We start from the raw sequence: 20,051 nt of genomic DNA, 5'->3' as shown, positions 1-20,051 counted from the left end.
ATCTACAGCCCTTGATCCTTACTCTTAAACATTCTTCCATTTTTAACATGCTATCTACTCTGATGTTTATCCTGTATACACCTTCTATTCTTCCATGTCACAACTATAACATGCTTAATTCTCATTCACTGCCATCTTTTCTTGGAAAATTCATCAATATTGCTTGTCTTAGCAGGAACTAAAAGAGATCCACACATAATTGGGTATTTTATATTGCAATGCTTGATACTGCAGTCTATTCCCTTGCTTTTTCTTAAGGGCTCTGTGGCTACAGTGATTTATCACTAAGTTTCCATGGTGACAAGTGAGATGCAATTGTTCCTTCTCCTAGCTTTCTTGCATCAAAAGATGACTTTTAGGAGATGTCAGCAAAATTATATTTGGCCACTTAGGAAACCCCAGAAGACTCAGAAGCCAGCTATCTCAGCCCTTCATTCATCCCCTTCCTGTCTCATTAAAACAGCAACCTAACTTCTCACACCATTTAAATTACCACTTGAATAAAGGTTCTTCCAAGATGTGAGTCTCCTTGTTGCCTTTCCACCTCCTTCTCTTGTTTTCAATATCCTTCAGTCACAGACGCTTCCTCTCTGGTATATTATTTATGAAAGTGAAAGACACTCAGTAGTTTCAGACTCTTTGCTACCCCGTGGACTATACAGTCCATGAAATTCTCCAGGTCAGAATACTGGAGTGGGTAACCTATCTGTTCCCCAGCGGATCTTCCTGACCCAGGAATTGAACTGCCATCTCCTGCATTGCAGGTGATTCTTTACCAACTGAGATATCAGGGAAGCCAAGATAATATTGATAATTAACACTAAATTTTCCAAAACTAAGCTGAGTAGCTAATCTGTGTATTTAAGCTCTGAAATGAAATTTAAATAAATAAAAAGTTAGTATGCTTTCATTGCATACTAACGGGTTGCATTAAACCTCATGATACTTTCATACCAATTATGAAACATACATAATTGTTTCTTTTTTGAAATCACTCTTCTAGTCTTACCATCATCACCCCCATTAGATTTTTATTTTAATCACTGGACAGAATCTGAGACCTGCTATATAATTTTTTTAATTAATGTTTAAAGAAATCTAAAACACTCTAATAAATCTCTGCAATGCACTTAACATTTCTAAAGAGTATATTCAGTTGGGAGATATTTATATGAAGATATAGTAATAAAGGTTTCTATATTCAAAATATTTCATAATCATAACTATCCAGAGATTTCATACTTAAGGTCCCTGATCCTCAAATACTACTCAGCTTAAGTTTTGAAAGTGACTCAAACCATTAGTTGGTATTTTGCAAACTGAATATCCAAGTAGTTTATTAAGGCTATGATTCCACTAATTGTATGCTTTTATATAACATATCCCAACATTTTAATATAACAATTCCTATTTTGTCTCCTGCATCATGGGAAATGAATGCCCTAAGTCCAATATATAAGAGTAGATATTATTGTTATCATAAATTCTTTTGGGAAGTAGTAGAATGTTAATATTTAATAATGGAATTTGATTATTATCTTACTTTGAACATGCTTATATTGCCTTTTTGTTTAAACAGCAGTATAAGAAAGTGCTGGTAAGAAATACATTCAGAAATGAATGCTAGAAGATAGAGATACTGTCACAATTTTCTATATTGTCATGCTTTTTAGAAAATAAAATCGCTGGCTAATTAATGTTTTTTAAACTTATTACATAAAAATGCAGAAGGCAGAAGATGAAAATTGCTTTATTCTATTTTCAGAGAAAAGCATCCTGAATACATATGGTGTTCACCACTCCAGAGAGAATAAATGATATTACACTGAAAGATGCTCATGGGTGAATTTGTAGTGTAAATGGATTTGAGACTGAAATAAAATGAATACCATCGGTTAAAGAATGATATGTTTTGTACTGTCTCCACATCATTCAGCTCTTTGTATGAACTTGCATCAAGGGTTTCTTTCATTGCATACTAACGGGTTGCATTAAACCTCATGATACTTTCATACCAATTCTGATAACTGTAAGAAAATAACTCCCAGGATGAGTCATTTCAATAATTCTACCATTTGAGATTCAGGTCAATTTAGTCTGAATATTCTTGTTCAAATGTGAATACATGTATAAAAATGTGAGCTGCAAGACAGGTTCAAATTCATATCTTAACTAAACTAAAAATTGCTATCCTGCTTATTGAATAGGCTGTCAAGCTTGCAACGTTCTCAAGCAAGAGTTACTTACTACAGTTTTCTTCATCTGAATTATCACTGCAGTCATTTTGGCTATCACACCGCCAGTGATCTGGAATACAGTTGTTGTTTTTACACTGGAATTCATGAGGACCACAAGTCTTTTTATCTGTAATGGAAAGAACCAGAATTTGCATTGTTGCCTTCCATAAAGATATCCCTCACGGTGTCCTCACTGCAGTGTGAATCCAGGGGACATGACATTTCCTAGGACCTCAAGTCAATTCTTAACTGAGAAGCATTCCTAGGAAAAATTGAAGGCAAATTCTGACTAATATTTCATTGTGAGCTAATTACAAAGCAACTGATTGGACCATCCACTCAACACAAATCAGTCTTATAATAAAAATAAAGATCAAGATTACCGAAAGCTACCCTTCTCTTTAAGGTACTCCTTCCCTAAGCCATCTTCTATTTTTGCTATAAAGTAGCAGCCATAAAGAAATAGTTATTAACCAAACTGTGTGGTTGCCATCCTGTCTTCCTTCTTTAGAAGTTCTTACTCAAAATTTACCTATGGTCAGCTGATCTAAATGTATAGATTATAATAGTGCCTAAGTAAAGACCTTAAAAACTGTTGAAGTGCCAGCTCATCTGAACCTCTAAATAACCCCATTGAGTACCAGGAAATGTAATAACAAGCCCTTCACTTTACAAATGCTAAGACAGATATTCTTAGAAGCTTAAGAACTTGATGGATTTTCACTACCACTAAATGACACAGCCAATAAAAAAAATAAAAAAGTGTGCACTGACTCCTGATTTTCTGTTCTTTACAAAAAATCTAACTGTATCCATAGGATCCAGAATAAAAATTTACACAATAAGAATTTATGAAAAGTTCAGATCATATATTTAAAAATTTTCATGACTAATATCCAACTGTTTATAATCTACTCCACTGTTTCTTAAACTCTAATGTGTGTATATATTGATTAGTTGGGAATTTTGCTAAAATGGAAATTGTGATTGGGTAGATCTAGAATTCTAACAAGTTCTCTAAGTGAAAATATCATCTTTGTTCTATGAAATACACTGAGTTAGCAAGGTCAAAGCATCAAGATGATATAAATTCAAGTACATAAAATAATAAGAGCATTGATGTCAGTGCACAATTTAAGATATATTTTCCTTTCACATACTTAGATCAACTCTTTTTTTCCTCAGCCATGTTAGAGAAGGATAATGAAGTGTTAAAATGATTGAGATTGGTAAAATAAATTTACTAAGGGAGAGGAGAAGCCATTTGGTGTCCGTTGCTACTCTGTACTGCAAATTGCATTTTACAAAATTCAGATTTAAATAATATTATGAAAATAAAAGTGATTTAGGTTTAATTAAGACATCAGGTAATGATCATATGTTGAAGATCCAGGCCACCGGCTGGGTAAGAATTTTCATAAACATGATCACACTCAATCTTCATAACATTCCTAAGAAGTATTATTACATGCACTTAAGCAAATGAGAAGTAAATCTTAAGAGTTTAACTGATTTCTCCAATTTTACAAAGGTCTTAAATGATAAAGGAGGAATTTATATCCAATCCTGCTCCAGAAACATTTTACATTTTTGTAGAAATTCTCATGATAGACCTCAAGTGCACTGTTCTACTAATATGTGTGGATTAGATATAGCCTAATAAATACATGCATACAGATAGAGAGACAGGGAGAGATAATATTCCCCTCCTCCATCTTTCTTGCATACCTGCCTGTCTGGTAATGATTACTCAGAATTTAACTGTGTCACTGTGTTGAGTACTGTGTTTCATGATATATCCTTTTTGCCTGTGCTATATACCTAACTTCAGAGCCAAAAATTGGTCTAAAATTTACAGAAGTTCTAATGTAGCATTATATACACCTCAATCAAGCAACATGCTAAGATACTGGAATTTAAATAACCCGTGAAGATATTGTATCTGATACTGAACTATTTAGATAGTTACTTCATTTTGGAAATTAAAACAAACTCCTCTAAAACTAATACTCTAGGTAACAGTAGTTTTATTTATTCCTTGCCATGTGTTGCTTGCATTATTTAAAATATTCTTTAAATTTTTAGAATAGAAGAATATAAGAAAGCAATCTGGATCAGAGAAATAGACCATTTCACTTAGTATTACATTGTACCCAGGCAATTCTCCATGATTACAAAAGGTTAACAATCAGTACTGAGTATCAGTACAATGGGTTTTTAAGTTTTCTCCCCTAAATTGTATCATATTTTGTGTTTGAAAGAGACTTACATTTACAAGTTATAGTTATAATAAGTTCATTACAGTTCATTGCTAAGGTTTCCATGTGGGACGTTGCAGAAAGAGTCATATGAAAATGTTAATTGCTTTATGTAAGGTTGTTTGAATTTTATGTTTCCAAGCTATTTAACTTTTTGATCCATGACACTGCTTATAAACATTACAAATACAAACTATATAAACTATATAGGTATAAATAGCAGTTCTTGAATTGGCTACACATTAAAGTTCACCAAGGGAAAGTTAAAAAATCCCTCTGCCCAGTCCATCTCCATATCAATAAAATCAGATTCTCTCGGGTGGAACCCACATATCAGTATTTTTATTAAAGCAAGCTGAATGATTCCAATGAGCAGCCAATACTGAAAACCACTGAACCTCAAAACCGATTGTAGGACAGAACATATATAATTCTAAATTGTAATACTCCAGAAAAATACTCACAATATGTAGAGTTTTCTATTCATTCATATTGTTAAATAGAAATGGAATAATACTTTCATTTTTTGATATTATAAATTTGGAGAAAACAAATATAGTATTTGAAAATTTGTTTAATACATTTTCATATGAGTTGTAGATACCCAGAAACAAACTGGATCCTCCCAGAAAGGTGGAGTGAGGGACCATCAAAAGATAAAACTGTTTGTAATATATACTGTATGGGGCTACTTCTTATGTGCACTGCCTATTTCTCAAAAGAGAGAAAAGAATCTGGTTCTGTGATGCCTTGTGGAATAAGAACTGGGGAAGTGGACTGAGAAACAGGGGTGAGAGATAGATTTAGTTTTCTCCTTATACCGAAAGGAAGCCAAAGGAAGCTATAAACTGCTGAATTAATAACTGAATTTGGAATGTTACCATGCGATGTGTCAGACAGAGAGTTTCAACAGAGGAAGTCAACTGGAGTCCCCAACCAGCAATCTCGGACCTTGCAATAGAAGCAAAAATTTGCAAACTACCACTTCAGGCTTAAGCTCAAAGCAAAGTTTATTAAAGCATAGATATACTCTCAGAGAGAGAGCAGGGATGTTTCTGGAAAGTAAAACCAGCCCGCCTATACAGGCTTAGGGGCTTCCCAGGTGGCGCTAGTGGTAAAGAACTCTCCTGCCAATGCAGGAGACATAAGAGATGCAGAGGTTCTATCACTGGGTTGGGATGATCCCCTGGAGGAGAGCATGGCAACCCACTTCAGTATTTTCGCCTGGAGAATACCATGGACAGAGGAGACTGGTGGGCTGCAATTCAGAGTCTCAGAGTCAGACATGACTGATGTGACTTAAACACGCATGCGTACAGGCTTCAGGTTGTTTTATAAGTTGTTCTATGAGGAGGTAGAGTGTAATCATGGGTGAAAGACAGGGAATAGCTATTTGATTGACTGCCCTGATATCTGTAACACATTCATTATTGCTTGGGTGTGTGTGGGGAGGGGTAGATTTTATTATAATGTTGGTATATATTAAGTCAGAGTTTACTAGAAGTTACATGCCAGTCTAATCAGGGCATGCAATGCCCAGGGCCTTCTCTTATGTTACTGTGCTCCCTGTTTATCAGGATAAGTTGCTCACCAACCAACCAGAGTTTCACAGGTTCTGAGTGAGGTCAGAGGAGGGTCTCCAGGTGGTTGGGGCCTAAATGACTGTCCCCCAAGCAAGGGTCCTCAGATGGTTGGGGCTTAGCTGAATTATCCCCCTCCTGCATCTTTCACCTCTGTCACTTCCTTGTTGCTAATGTCTAACTACCTAACAGGAAGGTCATAGGATACAACATCAATGTATATGTTTATCATATATCTATATATCCGCAATAACAAAAAATTAAACTTTTACAATGGTATCAATGAAACAACAAATACCCAGGAATAAAGCTAGCGAAATTTGTGCAAGACCATACTAAAAACCATAAAGCATTGCTGAGAGAAAGTTAATATGTCCAAGAAAATTCAGTGATATTTATTTTCATGGACTAAAAACTCAAATTGCTATGGCTTTCTCTAAATGAATATACAGAATTAATGAAACTCTTACTAAATTTCCAGCAAGTTACTTTTGAAGGGTTATCCTAATCTAATTATTCTTAAGAAATTGGTTATTCTAAAGTTATATTTAAATGCAAAGGATCTAGAACAATCAGCCAATACTGAAAAAAGAACAAAGCTAGAGTATTTATAGCACCTGATTTTAAGTTACTTAAAGTTACAGTATCAAGAGAGTATTAAACAAAATGAAACCAGAAATATAAGTCTACACATACTGTTAACTGATTTTCAACAAAGGTTCTAAATCAATTTAATGGGAAGAGGAAAGTCTTTTTTAGCAACTATTGTTGAAATAAGTGGCTATCTATATGAAAATGATAAAACTCAACCCACCACACCCATACACAAAAATGAATCTCGGTTGATAGTAAGTGTAATATAAAGCTTCTAGAATATAGGAAAATATTTTCATAATCTTGGAGTAGACACAGAGTGCTTGCTTACTAGGCCACTTCAGTCATGTCCAACTCCTTGGGCCCCAATGGACTAGGGCCCTCCAGACTCCTCTGTCCATGGGATTCTCCAGGCAAGAATACTTGAGTGAGTTGCCATGCCCTCCTCTGATTTCTTAGAACACATAAAACAATAATCAAAAAAATTGGCAAATTGAACTTAACCAAACCTAAACTTTTTTATTCTCTAGAAGATATCATTAAGAAAAATGAATTGGCAAACTTTTCTTCATATTAAAAAGTGAAATGTTGGAAATACGGAGTTTTTGTTGATCATGTTAATATTCTTCTGTAATCATCACTATCTATCTCTCAGTTCAGAAAATATAATTATTACAGGTATCTGGGTAACATGCAATGATTTTCTGTTACAGAAAAAGTAATGTAGTCACAGAAACACTGAAGCACAAAGAATTATGATAACAATGAAACTGAGCTTCCATCACGGCAGCTCCTTGTGTCCTCCTCCTGACTCTAACGTCATAGAGTTAGAAGGAAGGGCTTAAAATTGGAGTTGGACTGGAGTACCTTCTTTTGTATTGATAGAAAATCTTGTCTACTACTGGGGCAGGATAACTGTCGGGTATCAAAACATAACCTCTTTATATAGACATCATTATATTCTTTCTTTAAATCAACCTTATACAGTTTTGATCTCTCACTCTAAATGCCTCCAGGTCTCTATTAGCATCATATAGAAGTGAATATACCTATATACGCTGCTCGCAAATATTCTAAAGCTCATTGACTGGTTATGAGTTCCTCAACAGTGATGACGTAAGTTGACCTTTCCTTATGTTCTATAGTAGGAAGGGTTTACTGACATGGGACTTTTTGGTTGGCATGAACATAGTAGATATACAACATCATTATTGGCTTTTTTTGTCATTTTGAAACTACTATTTCCACCACTGGTGAAGCTGTTATTCATGGACCACTGCCTCCTCTGTCACAAGGGGAAGGCCCATGACCCAAGGTTGATTCTTCCCTTAGAACACAATTAGTCTGCAAAAATAACATTTTAAACATGTTACTGATATTTAAAAACAGTTATTTTATAACTTAAACTTAATAGATGATTATTCTCTTTCAATATTAAAGGAGTATGAAAGAGGGCAGTGCAGGGATTGTATGGTGGCTAGATAATATCCTCAGGAACACAGATTTCTATCATTCTGTTCCACCATCCTAAGTAATGGTTACCATTTTTCTTAGTCACTTCATGGCCCAAGATGACCACTAGTGCTTGAGTCATTACACTGCAGGGCTGAAGGAGGATAGAAGGGCAAAACAAGAAGGCTTTTTAAGAAAACTCCCCCAAAATATTCATCCTGGACGTCCCACCCAATATTTCTGGTTACATTTCAAAGGTCAGAACTTAGTCACATGACAATATCTAGCTTCAGGAGGAGATGGGAAATGTGATGACTTACTCTAGATAACAATGCATCAACAAAAGATTTAGGCTTCTGTTTCTAAAGGGGAAATAAAAATGGATAGATTTGTGGGCAATTTAGGAGTCTTTGTAAATTAGTAAAGAAATCCAATTAAAATCATTTGAGGTGATCTCCATGGCTGCTGAAAGGGAGAGGATTTCTTCTCTTTCATGATTGCAAGTATTATAACCTCAAGTTGCCATGGGTCATTTAAAAACCATGTAGAGTGTACCCATCTAAGAAGCCAAAGTAAGTAATAGTTCAAAACTGGAGGAAAAGATAAGCCTCTGATGACTCTATGTGAATTCTTAAATCCAAATTGTGCCTGAAGTCAATTCTATCCACTCCCTGAAACTGAGGCAGAAAATTTATTTCTCCACTGGTTTGTGCTGAACTTCTGTCATTTACAGATGAGTCCTAACTGATATAAATACCATGCTCTATCTTGCTTAGAAATGGTATGGACTCCTAATAGTAATATTCTTTTCTGTATGTGATGATTTACATAATTCCCAAAATATTTCATTGGCTTATAACTACCTGGGAAATGCAGTCTCATTCTACAAGAAGTCTCAGAATTAGTCTCTATTTGAAAACAATTTGCGAACTCAGGCTTCCATGAAAATGGGAGTTGGTAAACCTTTTTTGAGCATATTCTCTACATGACAAACGTGATTATAGCATTTAGTGATATTGATTATCTAGAAAACTGCAGGTTGCCTTGCATTGTAAAGTGTCTGGTAGATCTGAAAATTAATTTCATGTTACTTCTCATCAATCAGGGTAATATTCCTCAATGAGCACTTACATGCACAACCTGTTCTTCTAGGGGAAGCGGAAATAATATGTGAACGCACCAGCGGTTGAGAGGAACAATGCCAGCTGTAGCTTGTCCCAGTGGGATTCTCTTAGTTCTGTTTTGCTTTTGAATTTTTAATTTTTTTAAACTTTTACATTAGTCTTCCAGGTAGAGAAGATAAAGGCTTATAAGTAAAACAAATTAACAATGACATATATTTTTTATAAAGAGGTGAATCTATAATAAGCTAGCTCTCCAGAAGCTCCAATCATGGCATTTTTAAAATTGCATGTTAATGCAATGTATGTGATTTTCAGCAAAAATTTTTTGAATGCACATTATGCAGTTTTAGAAATGATCATATTACATCCTATAATGCCATCTATCACACTTGACAAGAATTTGTGATTTGTTTTTTTAATTTAGAAACTCATATTGTAAACTTAGGGGGGGTGAAGTGAGGGGAGCTAGTTCTAGTATGCATCTAAAACACACTTTGCTTTTTTTTATCTCCAACACCCTAAAACCTTAAAGTCACAGTTTATATCATTCACAATGCTTAGGAGAAATACTGCTTTTTGTGTGGAGGAAAGGGTGTATGAAAAGACGCATGTTTTAGTAATAGCATTGTCTGGTGGCCAATCTCACTTTATGCTAGCCTACCAAAGTCTTTATTGTCATATCATCTCTTATTTTCATATGAAAAATCACTTCAGTAGAGCAGATAATGGAAAGTCATGATAACAGCATAGACTCTATTTTTAAGGACTCAAATAACAGGCTGTAAGGAAGTTACTGGAAAAGGATAAAAAGAGGAAGTAGATATAGTTGTGCTAGATGAGAGTGGCCAAGAGTCGTCAGTCTTAGACTCTAACCTAATTATGGGGATATATGGTAGGATGCTCTCTTGCCCCTTACATACTTAGACAGTCTTTAAGATTCTCATCTTTCAATTTTTTTCCTTTAAAATGAACTTAATGCATATTTATATCTAATGTAAACTGAAAACAAAGGCTTTGTTGTAAATTCATGGTGGGAACAGAAGAGAAACAACACATTGAGCTATTCAGGGTCCCTCAAATGGAGGGATATCCTCAGACTGTTGAACCCCAAAGTAATGAAGTCTTGTTCTGATGTATGGATTTTTGAAATGTATGGTGTCAGCACCCCATCTACAATCTTTGCTATTCATCACCCCTGTCTATGCTAATCCAATGACTTTCTTTTAAAAAAAAAAAAAGGAATTCAGTTGCTTTAGAGCATTGTGCTTCTGCGGCACAATGAAATGAATCAGCTATGTGTATCCATGTACCCCCTCCCTCGAACTTACCTCCCACCTACCCGTACATCCAACCCCTCCATTCGACCCTTCTATTTCATCACAGAGCATAACAGAGCTCCCTGCTAAACCAGTGGCTTCTAACTGCAAGCATGTGTGACTCTCTGCTTGGCCCCAGTCTGGGAGTGCTTTTCAGGGCACTTATGCCCTTCTCTTCCTTGGAGCTGTGTTTAACAAATGACTGACAGGATCTGGTGAATAAATATCTCAGCTCTCTCCTTTGTTTAGGGTAACTGATTATTCTGCACTATCTCACAGAATTTCCTTGTAGAATGGATCTCATTCTTGCAATAAATCGCTCAATAATGTACTTTCTATTCTCCCTTCCCTTCTTTGGTTAACTGCCCATCATTACTGATTTGTGGAATCATTTCCCCAATAAACCACTTATATTCAAAGTCTTGTGAATGCAAGTTCTAATTCTAGGAAAATTCAACTTAAGAAAGGATGTACTACGCTGTGCTTAATTGTGTCTAACTCTTTGTGACCCCATTGACTGCAGCCCACTAGGCTTTGTCCATGTGGATTCTCCCAGCAAGAATACTGAAGTGGGTTGCCTTGCCCTCCTCCAGGGGATCTTCCCAACCCAGGGATCGAACCCAGGTCTCCCACATTGCAGGTGGATTCTTCACCGTCTGAGCCACCAGGGAAGGGTGATGATGTATGTTGTCATTTACTCAACAAACATGAATTAATGCCTATCATGTACTTGGCACTGTTCTGAGCTCATAGGGTTTATATTAATGAAGAAAACTGGCATAAATCCCTACCCTCATTGAATTTATATACTAATGGCCAAGTGGTGATTTGAGACTAGAAAGAAAAAAACAATAACAAGAACAACAAAACCAAAATGTTGACTGGAGGGTAAAGAGTGCTATAATGAGAAACAGAGAAGAGAATAGAGAATGTGTGTGGAAGGGGGGATTTCAAATGATAGTCTGCAAATGCTATATTAAGAAAGTGATCTTGGGATGTCTCTGTTGCTCCAGTGGCTAAGACTCCATGTTCCCATTACAGGGGGCCAGGGTTCAATCCTTGGCCGGGGAACTAGGTCCCACACACTGCAACTAAAGATTCTATCAGCACAATCAAATAAATAAATACTTAAAAGATACTATAAAACAAAGTGACCTTGAAAATTTGGCAAAGAGAAAAGGACTGAACCATGTTACATCCCAGGAAGAAATAGGACCTTGAAAGAAGAAGCAGGCCTGGAAAGTCCAAGAAAGCAGGGAGATGAGGGTGGCTGAAGGAGAGGAAACAGGTCAACTTCAGCAAGAGTGCTGGAAGAGATCAGGAAGATGGTCATTGGTGCAGATGGGCAGTGACACCAAGCAAGGCTTTGTACAGAAATTCTCTTGTTTCTCTTCCTTGGAAGAGAGCATCTATATTTGGCCACTTTCTTTTTGATGAATGAATTTCAAATACATTTTAACATTTATGACAAAATAAAGACAGAAATTTGAATGACTGCTGAATAGTTATAGCAATACAGAAACCCCAATCTTGGAAACACCATGATGGATTCTTTGGTCTGCATTTTTCTGGATAATTACCTTTATCTCAGCTTTTGTGCCATACTTACAAAGCTAGCACGGTAGCATACACTGATAAAGGTATGCTAGGAAAAAATAAGCCAAATTCACCTATGAAAGAAAACTGAGACTCCTACAGAATGAAATGCACCTAAGAACAAGATTTTTTGACTAGAGGTCAATAATTTGATTTACTGACTAGATTTACTGCATAAAAGTACCAAATAGGTCTATCGTTTCAACCAGAATTGCATTTCCTTTTTTTATAGCACCAGCATTTTTTATTTCATTGTGGTTGGTACATCAAAATTTGGTTTTACAAAGATATTTCTAAGTAAATATTGTTATGAGCAGTCTTTTTAAATTGATATTACTAGTTTCAGATTCCAGTTTGAATTTTATGTTTTAGTTTGAAAACATTAATAGCACTTAGTATTTGTTGAGTGTTTTCTCTAAGTTCAAGGCTAAGCTTGATTCATGTGATCCACCGAGCAACTCAGAAGGGAATGTATATTGAACAGCGGAGAACACTAAACCTCACATAACAATAAATTACTTGTCCCAAAGCCCACAGCTCTTAAACTGCAAAACCAGGTCTTGAATCCATATAATCTCATTAATACCTATACTATAAACCATACTGAAATGAACATAAATAATCCCTCCAAAAAAAGTTCTCCACGGCTTCCTTCTTTTGCCACTTTATACCAAGATCTCAGTTTTATGGACCAAATGATGACTAAAATTGCGTACATGTCAAAAGTTGAGCTAAAGTGAACTCAAGGAAAACACAGTTGCCTTTATAAAACCCTGAAGCTGCAAAAGGTCTAACCTCAGAGGGAAATATATTAGATTCATGTAAAGAGTGTAATTTATACTCAGAGATAAATATGGACAAAATTGCAAAGTCTTCATGGATAAGATTTGTTATTCCTGAACTGTGTGAACTTTAAAAAAAATTAATTTGGCATACATTATAATTTGAGGAAAACAATTTGGCTTATTAAAAAAAATATGGTGGTCTGTCTCTCACCACAGAACGTGTCCCTTACTTGACTTACAGTTCAACCAGGTGCTACATATCAGTAAATGATCATATCAGCCTTTATCTCATCATTCCTCATTGGCTGCCTAGTCAGCAAGGTATTGATTTGTTTTTTAAGATTCTGCTTACAGTACATGATTGTTTACTTGGCTTACTCCCAAATGTCTTTAAAAACCTTAATAATGCACTTCCATGTTAGATGGCTTTATTCACCTTTTAAAAAGTCTGCTTGCCTCCTATATTAATACTGCATCTGCTTCCAGAATAATATTTTTCAGAGAGACAACAAGTTATGATAAGAAATGCAAAAGCAAATAAACACACAAACAAAAAACACAAAACACAGTACTTGGGCTGAATTTAATATGGGAATTTAAATAAAGGAATTAAAATAAAATTCACATTTTAATTCAGCCACTAGACCCATGCAGAAAGCAAAGTATCTCAATGGAAAATATGAGTCATCATTAAACCTGCATTAATTTAGCTCACCTAAATATTCCTTCAATTTCTAATGTGTCACTGTAAACAATGAAGAATCAGAATTGTTCTTTATATTATACTTTATTAAATCTAAGAAAGAAAAGAATCTTTACTATAAAGCATATATCCAAGATGGGATATATCATCAAATTAATCAAATTATTATCCACAGTGGAGAGGAACTGAAAGTATTGTTACAGGACAAGGTAAAAACCTCTGACTGGGAATAGCTACTAAGCAGAAGGGGAAGCAAGAGGAACCCACTGACTTGGGGGTTGGTGTGATTCATTAGAGACATGGTTTCCAATGTACCCATTCACCTACCAACTTCACAAATTTGCCATTTTCCAGTATCATCTATACCGGGTATTTATTTAAAACATTTTTAAATGGCTTAACTTGCTAATATGAAACTTCACCATGAGCCACAGATTATTGATATCATGACCTGATATGCTAGTGTCTATATTTTAAATCTTTATAAGATACAAAATTACTCTGTGTAATTAACATCACCAACTCAAAGGACGTGAAGCTGAGCAAACTCCAGGAGATAGTGAAGGATAGGGAAGCCTGGCATGTTGCGGTCCATGGAGTCATAAAGAGTCTGACACAACTTAGCAGCTAAACAAGAACAATTACTCTGTGTACTATGTGAAATCATCCCTTGTTTAGATCTTATGCGCGTGCTATAAACCCAGAATTATTGCTTTAGGGCAGTTTTTTCCAAGTATTTTAAAGAGTAAAGCACACATACAAACACACACTTTTACACATACACACACAGAAACATACACATGAATTAGAGACATCCTATTGACAAAGTGTGTGTGCTTGCTAAGTTGCTTCTGTTGTGTCTGACTCTTTGCGACCCCACGGACCATAGCCTGCCAAGCTCCTCTGTCCATTGGATTCTACAGGCAAGAATACTAGAGTGGGTTGCCATGTCTTCCTCCAGGGGATCTTCCCGGCCCAGGGATTGAACCTGCATCTCTCAATCTCCTGCATTGTCAGGGGGGTTCTTTACCACTAGCGCCACCTGGGAAGCCCTTTGTTGAAAGTGCTTGTGAAAGTGAAAGTCGCTCAGCCATGTCTGACTCTTTGGGACCCCATGGACTATACAGTCCATGAAATTCTCCAGGCCAGAATACTGGAGTGGGTAGCTTTTCCCTTTTCCAGGGGATCTTCCCAACCCAGGAATCAAATTCAGGTCTAACGCACTGCAGGCAGAGTTCTCACCAGCTGAGTCATAAGGGGAAGACCAGAAGTACTTGTAGTTTAATACAACTATCCTATATTATATACTTAAGGTGCTACTGTGAACTCAACAGGATTCTTATAATAACATTTAGGTGTTCTGGGTCCACAACTGATTTTCTTTCCCCAGGGCACTCACATGTTTCTCTTGCAAAAGAAACTTATCAAAAGAAAAATAAGCCAAGTTCAGTTCAGTTCAGTTGCTCAGTCTTGTCTGACTCTTTGCGACCCCATAGACTGCAGCACGCCAGGCCTCCCTGCCCATCAGCAATTCCTAGAGTCCATTCAAACTCATGTCCATCAAGTTGGTCATGCCATATAACCAACCCATCTTCTGTTTTCCCCTTCTCCTCCTGCCCTCAATCTTTCAAGCATCAGGGTCTTTTCAGTGAGTCAGCTATTCACATCAGATGGCCAAAATATTGGAGCTTCAGCTTCAGCATCAGTCCTTCCAATGAATATTCAGGACTGATTTCCTTTAGGATGGACTGGTTGGAGTTTCCTACAGTCCAAGGGACTCTCAAGAGTCTTCTCCAACACCACAGTTCAAAAGCATTGATACTTCAGTTCTCAGCTTTCTTTATAGTCCAACTCTCACATCCAGACATGAATACTGGAAAAACCATAGCTTTGATGAGATGGACCTTTGTTGGCAAAGTAATGTCTCTACTTTTTAATATGCTGTTTAGATTTGTCATAACTTTTCTTCCAAGGAGCAAGTGTCTTTTAATTTCATGGTGCCAGTCACCATCTGCAATGATTTTTGGAGTACCCAAAAATAAAGTCTGTCATTGTTTCCCCATCTATTTGCCATGAAGTGATGGGACCAGTTGTCATGATCTTCTATTGTTTAATGTTGAGTTTTTTTTTCCCTTTATTTTTTGTTAGTTGGAGGCTAGTTACTTTACAATATTGTAGTGGTTTTTGCCATATATTGACATGAATCAGCCATGGATTTACATGTGTTCCCCATCCTGAACCCCCCACCCACCTCCCTCCCCATCCCATCCCTCTGGGTCATCCCAGTGCACCAGCCATGAGCACTTGTCTCATGCATCCAACCTGGAATGGTGATCTGTTTCACACTTGATAATATACATGTTTCAATGCTATGCTCTCAGATCATCCCACCCTCGCCTTCTCCCATAGAGTCCAAAAGTCTGTTCTATACATCTGTCTCTTTTTCTGTCTTGCATATAGGGTTATCGTTACCATCTTTCTAAAGTCCATATATATGTGTTAGTATACTGTATTGCTGTTTACCTTTCTGGCTTACTTCATTCTGTATAATGGGCTCCAGTTTCATCCATCTCATTAGAACTGATTCAAATGTATTCTTTTTAATGGCTGAGTAATATTCCATTGTGTATATGTACCATAGCTTATGTTGAGTTTTAAGCCAACTTTTTCACTCTCCTCTTTCACTTACATCAAGAGGCTCTTTAGTCCTTCTTCACTTTCTGCCATAAGTGTGGTGTCATCTGCATATCTGAAGTTATTGATATTTCTCCTGGGAATCTTGGTTCCAGCTTGTGCTTCATCCAGCCCAGCATTTCTCATGATGCACTCTGCATATAAGTTAAATAAGCAGGGTGACAATACGCAGCTTTGGCATACTCCTTTCCTGATTTGGAACCAGTCTGTTGTTCCATGTCCAGTTCAAACTGCTGCTTCTTGACCTGCATACAGATTTCTCAAGAGGCATGTCAGGTGGTCTGGTATCCCCATCTCTTGAAGAATTTTCCACAGTTTGTTGTGACCCATACAAAGGCTTTGGCATTGTCAATAAAGTAGAAGTAGATGGTTTTTGGGCACTCTCTTGCTTTTTTGATGATCCAACGGATGTTAGCAATTTGATCTCTGGTTCCTCTCCTTTTTCTAAATCCAGCTTGAACATCTGGGTTTCACAAGTCATGTGAAAGCTACTGTTGAAGCCTGGCTTGGAGAATTTTGAACACTACTTTGCTACTGTGTGATTATATTTTTTTGCAGCCAAAGATGGAGAAGCTCTATACAGTCAGCAAAAACAAGACTGGGAGCTGACTGTGGGTCAGATCATGAACTCCTTATTGCTAAATTCAGACTTAAATTGAAAAAAGTAGGGAAAAACCTCTAGACCATTCAGGTATCACCTAAATCAAATCCCTTATGATTATACAGTGTTAGTGACAAATAGATTCAAGGGATTAGCTCTGATAGATGAGTGCCTAAAGGACTATGGACGGAGGTATGTGACACTGTACAGTAGGCAGCAATCAAGACCAAGAAAGACTTTTTCCTGAGGAAAAAAATGCAAAAAGGCAAAATGGCTGTCTAAGGAGGCATTACAAATAGCTATGAAACAAAGAGAAGCAAAAGGCAAAGGAGAAAAGGAGAGATATAGCTGTTTGAATGCAGAATTCCAAAGAGCAGCAAGGAGAGAGACGAAAGTCTTCTTCAGTGACCAATGCAAAGAAATAGAGGAAAACAATAGAATGGGAAAGACTAGAGATCTCTTCAAGAAAATTAAGGATACCAAGAAAACCTTTCAAGCAAGATGGGCACAGTAAAGGACAGAAATGTATGGACTTCACAAAAGCAGAAGATATTAAGAGGTGGCAAGAATACCCAGAAGAACTATACAAAAAAGATCTTCATGACCCAGATAATCATGATGATGTGATCACTCACCTAGAGCCAGACATCCTGGAATGTGAAGTCAAGTGGGCCTTAGGAAGCATTACTACAAACAAAGCTAGTGGAGGTGATGGAATTCCAACTGAGCTATTTCAAATCTTAAATGATGATGCTGTGAAAGTACCACACTCAATATGTCAGCAAATTTGGAAAACTCAGCAGTGGCCACAGGACTGGAGAAGGTCAGTTTTCATTCCAATCCCAAAGAAAGGCAATGTCAAAGAATGTTCAAATTACCGCACAGTTGCACTCATCTCACCCGCTAGCTGAGTAATGCTCACATAACCCAAAAAGAGCTCAAAAATGGATTCATAAAGTTTACAAAGAAAATGCTGAACTCTGGGAGATAGTAGAGGACAGGGAAGCCTGGCATGCTTCAGTCCATGGGGTCACAAAGAATCAGACATGATTTAGCTACTGAACAGCAACAATGTTGAAAATAAGACTTACAAGTTGATCTAGACTACCTTAAGAAGAAATATGGGGCAAAAATTGCCCAGGAGAAATAGAAAACCAAACATTAGAGAGGACAATGGATGAAAAAGCAAAAGGAAGCATACTATGACTCTCCAATATAACATTGTTGACATTCTGTATCTTTAAACCAAAAGCCGAATATGTCTTTGAAGAATTGATAAGTAAGTTTATTTTGTAGAATAGCTTCAAGGTTAATTCTAGGATGCTGAAAAACAAGACTCAAAGAATAATATTTGATGACAATCTGAAGGGACTATTCTAATGGTAGTCAACATACTCATTCTTGACAGAACTTTATTCAACATTTTAGTAAGAAATCACATAATGGTATGAAATGTGCTGTTGTTAGACTTGCAGGTGGCACAAATCTAGGAGGAATAACTAAAATGTGAAAATATGTGGTTGGAAGGAAAGCATTCTCAACAACTGAAGTGAGGTTTTGATAGAGGATGACTTTTAATAGGTTCCATAGGAAATAACAAGGTACATGACCTACAGGACATTAAATATAATAAACTTTTCACCTCCCTAAAATGATTATTTTCTTTTTGCTGAGACCTGAGAAAAAAACTATTCTGAATATATTTTTAAAATAATAATCCCATCATCATTCCTATATAGATACAATAATAAATTTTATGTAAAACTTCATTATATTTTGAAGGTTATATCTCATATATGTATGTATGTGTTAGTTGCTCAGTTGTGTCCAACTATTTGTGACCCCATGGACTGTAGCCCGCCAGGCTCCTCTGTCCACGGAATTGTCCAGGCATGAATACTGGAATGAGTAGCCATTTCCTTCGCCAGGGGATCTTCCTGACCCAGGGATCGAACCGAGGTCTCCTGCATTGCAGGCGGATTCTTTACTGCTGAGCCACCAGGGAAGCAACCATCTGTCTTATAAATGGATGAAGAATTATAATGCAAGCTAAAATATCTTTCTCAAATTGCTTTGCTGACCATGATATATCATTACAGAGATCAAGCTTCTGATTTTTGGAATTTGGACTGTAGTAATTATTATTTATTTATGCCCATTTAGAGCATGTTGTTGTTCAGTCACTAAGTCATGTCCAGTTTTTTCCAACCCCATGGACTACAGCACACCAAGCTCCACTGTTCTCCACTAACTCCCAGAGTTTGCTCAAATTCATGTTCATTGAGTCCATGATGCTATCTAACCATCTCTTTCTCTGCCACCCTCTACTTTTTGCCTTCAATCTTTCCCAGCATCAGGGTCATTTCCAATGAGTCAGCTTTTTGCATCAGGGGACCAAAGTATTGGAGCTTCAGCTTCCAGTGATTATTCAGGGTTGATTTCCTTTAGGATTGACTGGTTTGATCTCCTTGTTGTCCAAGGGACTCTCAACAGTCTTCTCTCGCACCACAGCTCAAACATATAAATTCTTTGGTGCTCAGCCTTCTGTATGGTCCAACTCTCAGATCCATACATGACTACACACACACAACTTTGACTATATGGACAAACTTCGACTATATGGACCTTTGTTGGCAAAGTGGCATCTCTGCTTTTTAATATGCTGTCTTGGTTTGTCATAGCTTTACTTCCAAGGATCAAGTGTCATTTAATTTCAAGGCTGCAGTCACTGAGTGATTTTGGAGCCCAAGAAAATAAAATCTGTCACTGGTTCCACTTTTTCCCTTCTATTTGCCATTAAGTGAAGTGATGAAACCAGATGCCATGATCTTAGTTTTTCAATGTTGAGTTCAAGCAAGCTTAAGAGTTTTGTTATGTGATATAAACATTCAACTGAAAAATGGGTAGGAAAAAAGTCATCAGAATTGTCACCAAAATTACAAGGGTAGACAGATGCTTAATCACTGGAATTCAGTGTTTTTTCTCACCAATATTCAATAAAGATTTTCCTTTTGGTAAAAGGAATATGCATATCACTCCTAATGAAGGTAGAAGAGATTCAGAATTCAATCATCTATGTAACATATTTGAGCAGGGAAAAATATTTACAAT

At 36.6% G+C, this 20,051-nt stretch overlaps 1 protein-coding gene across 1 annotated transcript in view; it reads right to left on the bottom strand.

Moving 5' to 3' along the window:
• The window catches only part of LRP1B (LDL receptor related protein 1B), a 2,070,284-nt gene that overhangs the window by 192,278 nt on the left and 1,857,955 nt on the right, over positions 1-20,051 (bottom strand). Inside the window, exon 67 of the mRNA XM_043894665.1 lies at positions 2,248-2,364. Within this exon, the coding sequence (XP_043750600.1) occupies positions 2,248-2,364 (117 nt within the window). The remainder of the gene's footprint in view (positions 1-2,247; positions 2,365-20,051) is intronic.

The sequence above is a fragment of the Cervus elaphus genome, chromosome 33 (genome assembly GCF_910594005.1).
Source record: "Cervus elaphus chromosome 33, mCerEla1.1, whole genome shotgun sequence".
NCBI lineage: Eukaryota > Metazoa > Chordata > Mammalia > Artiodactyla > Cervidae > Cervus > Cervus elaphus.
This window is presented reverse-complemented; position numbering and strand designations above follow the sequence as displayed.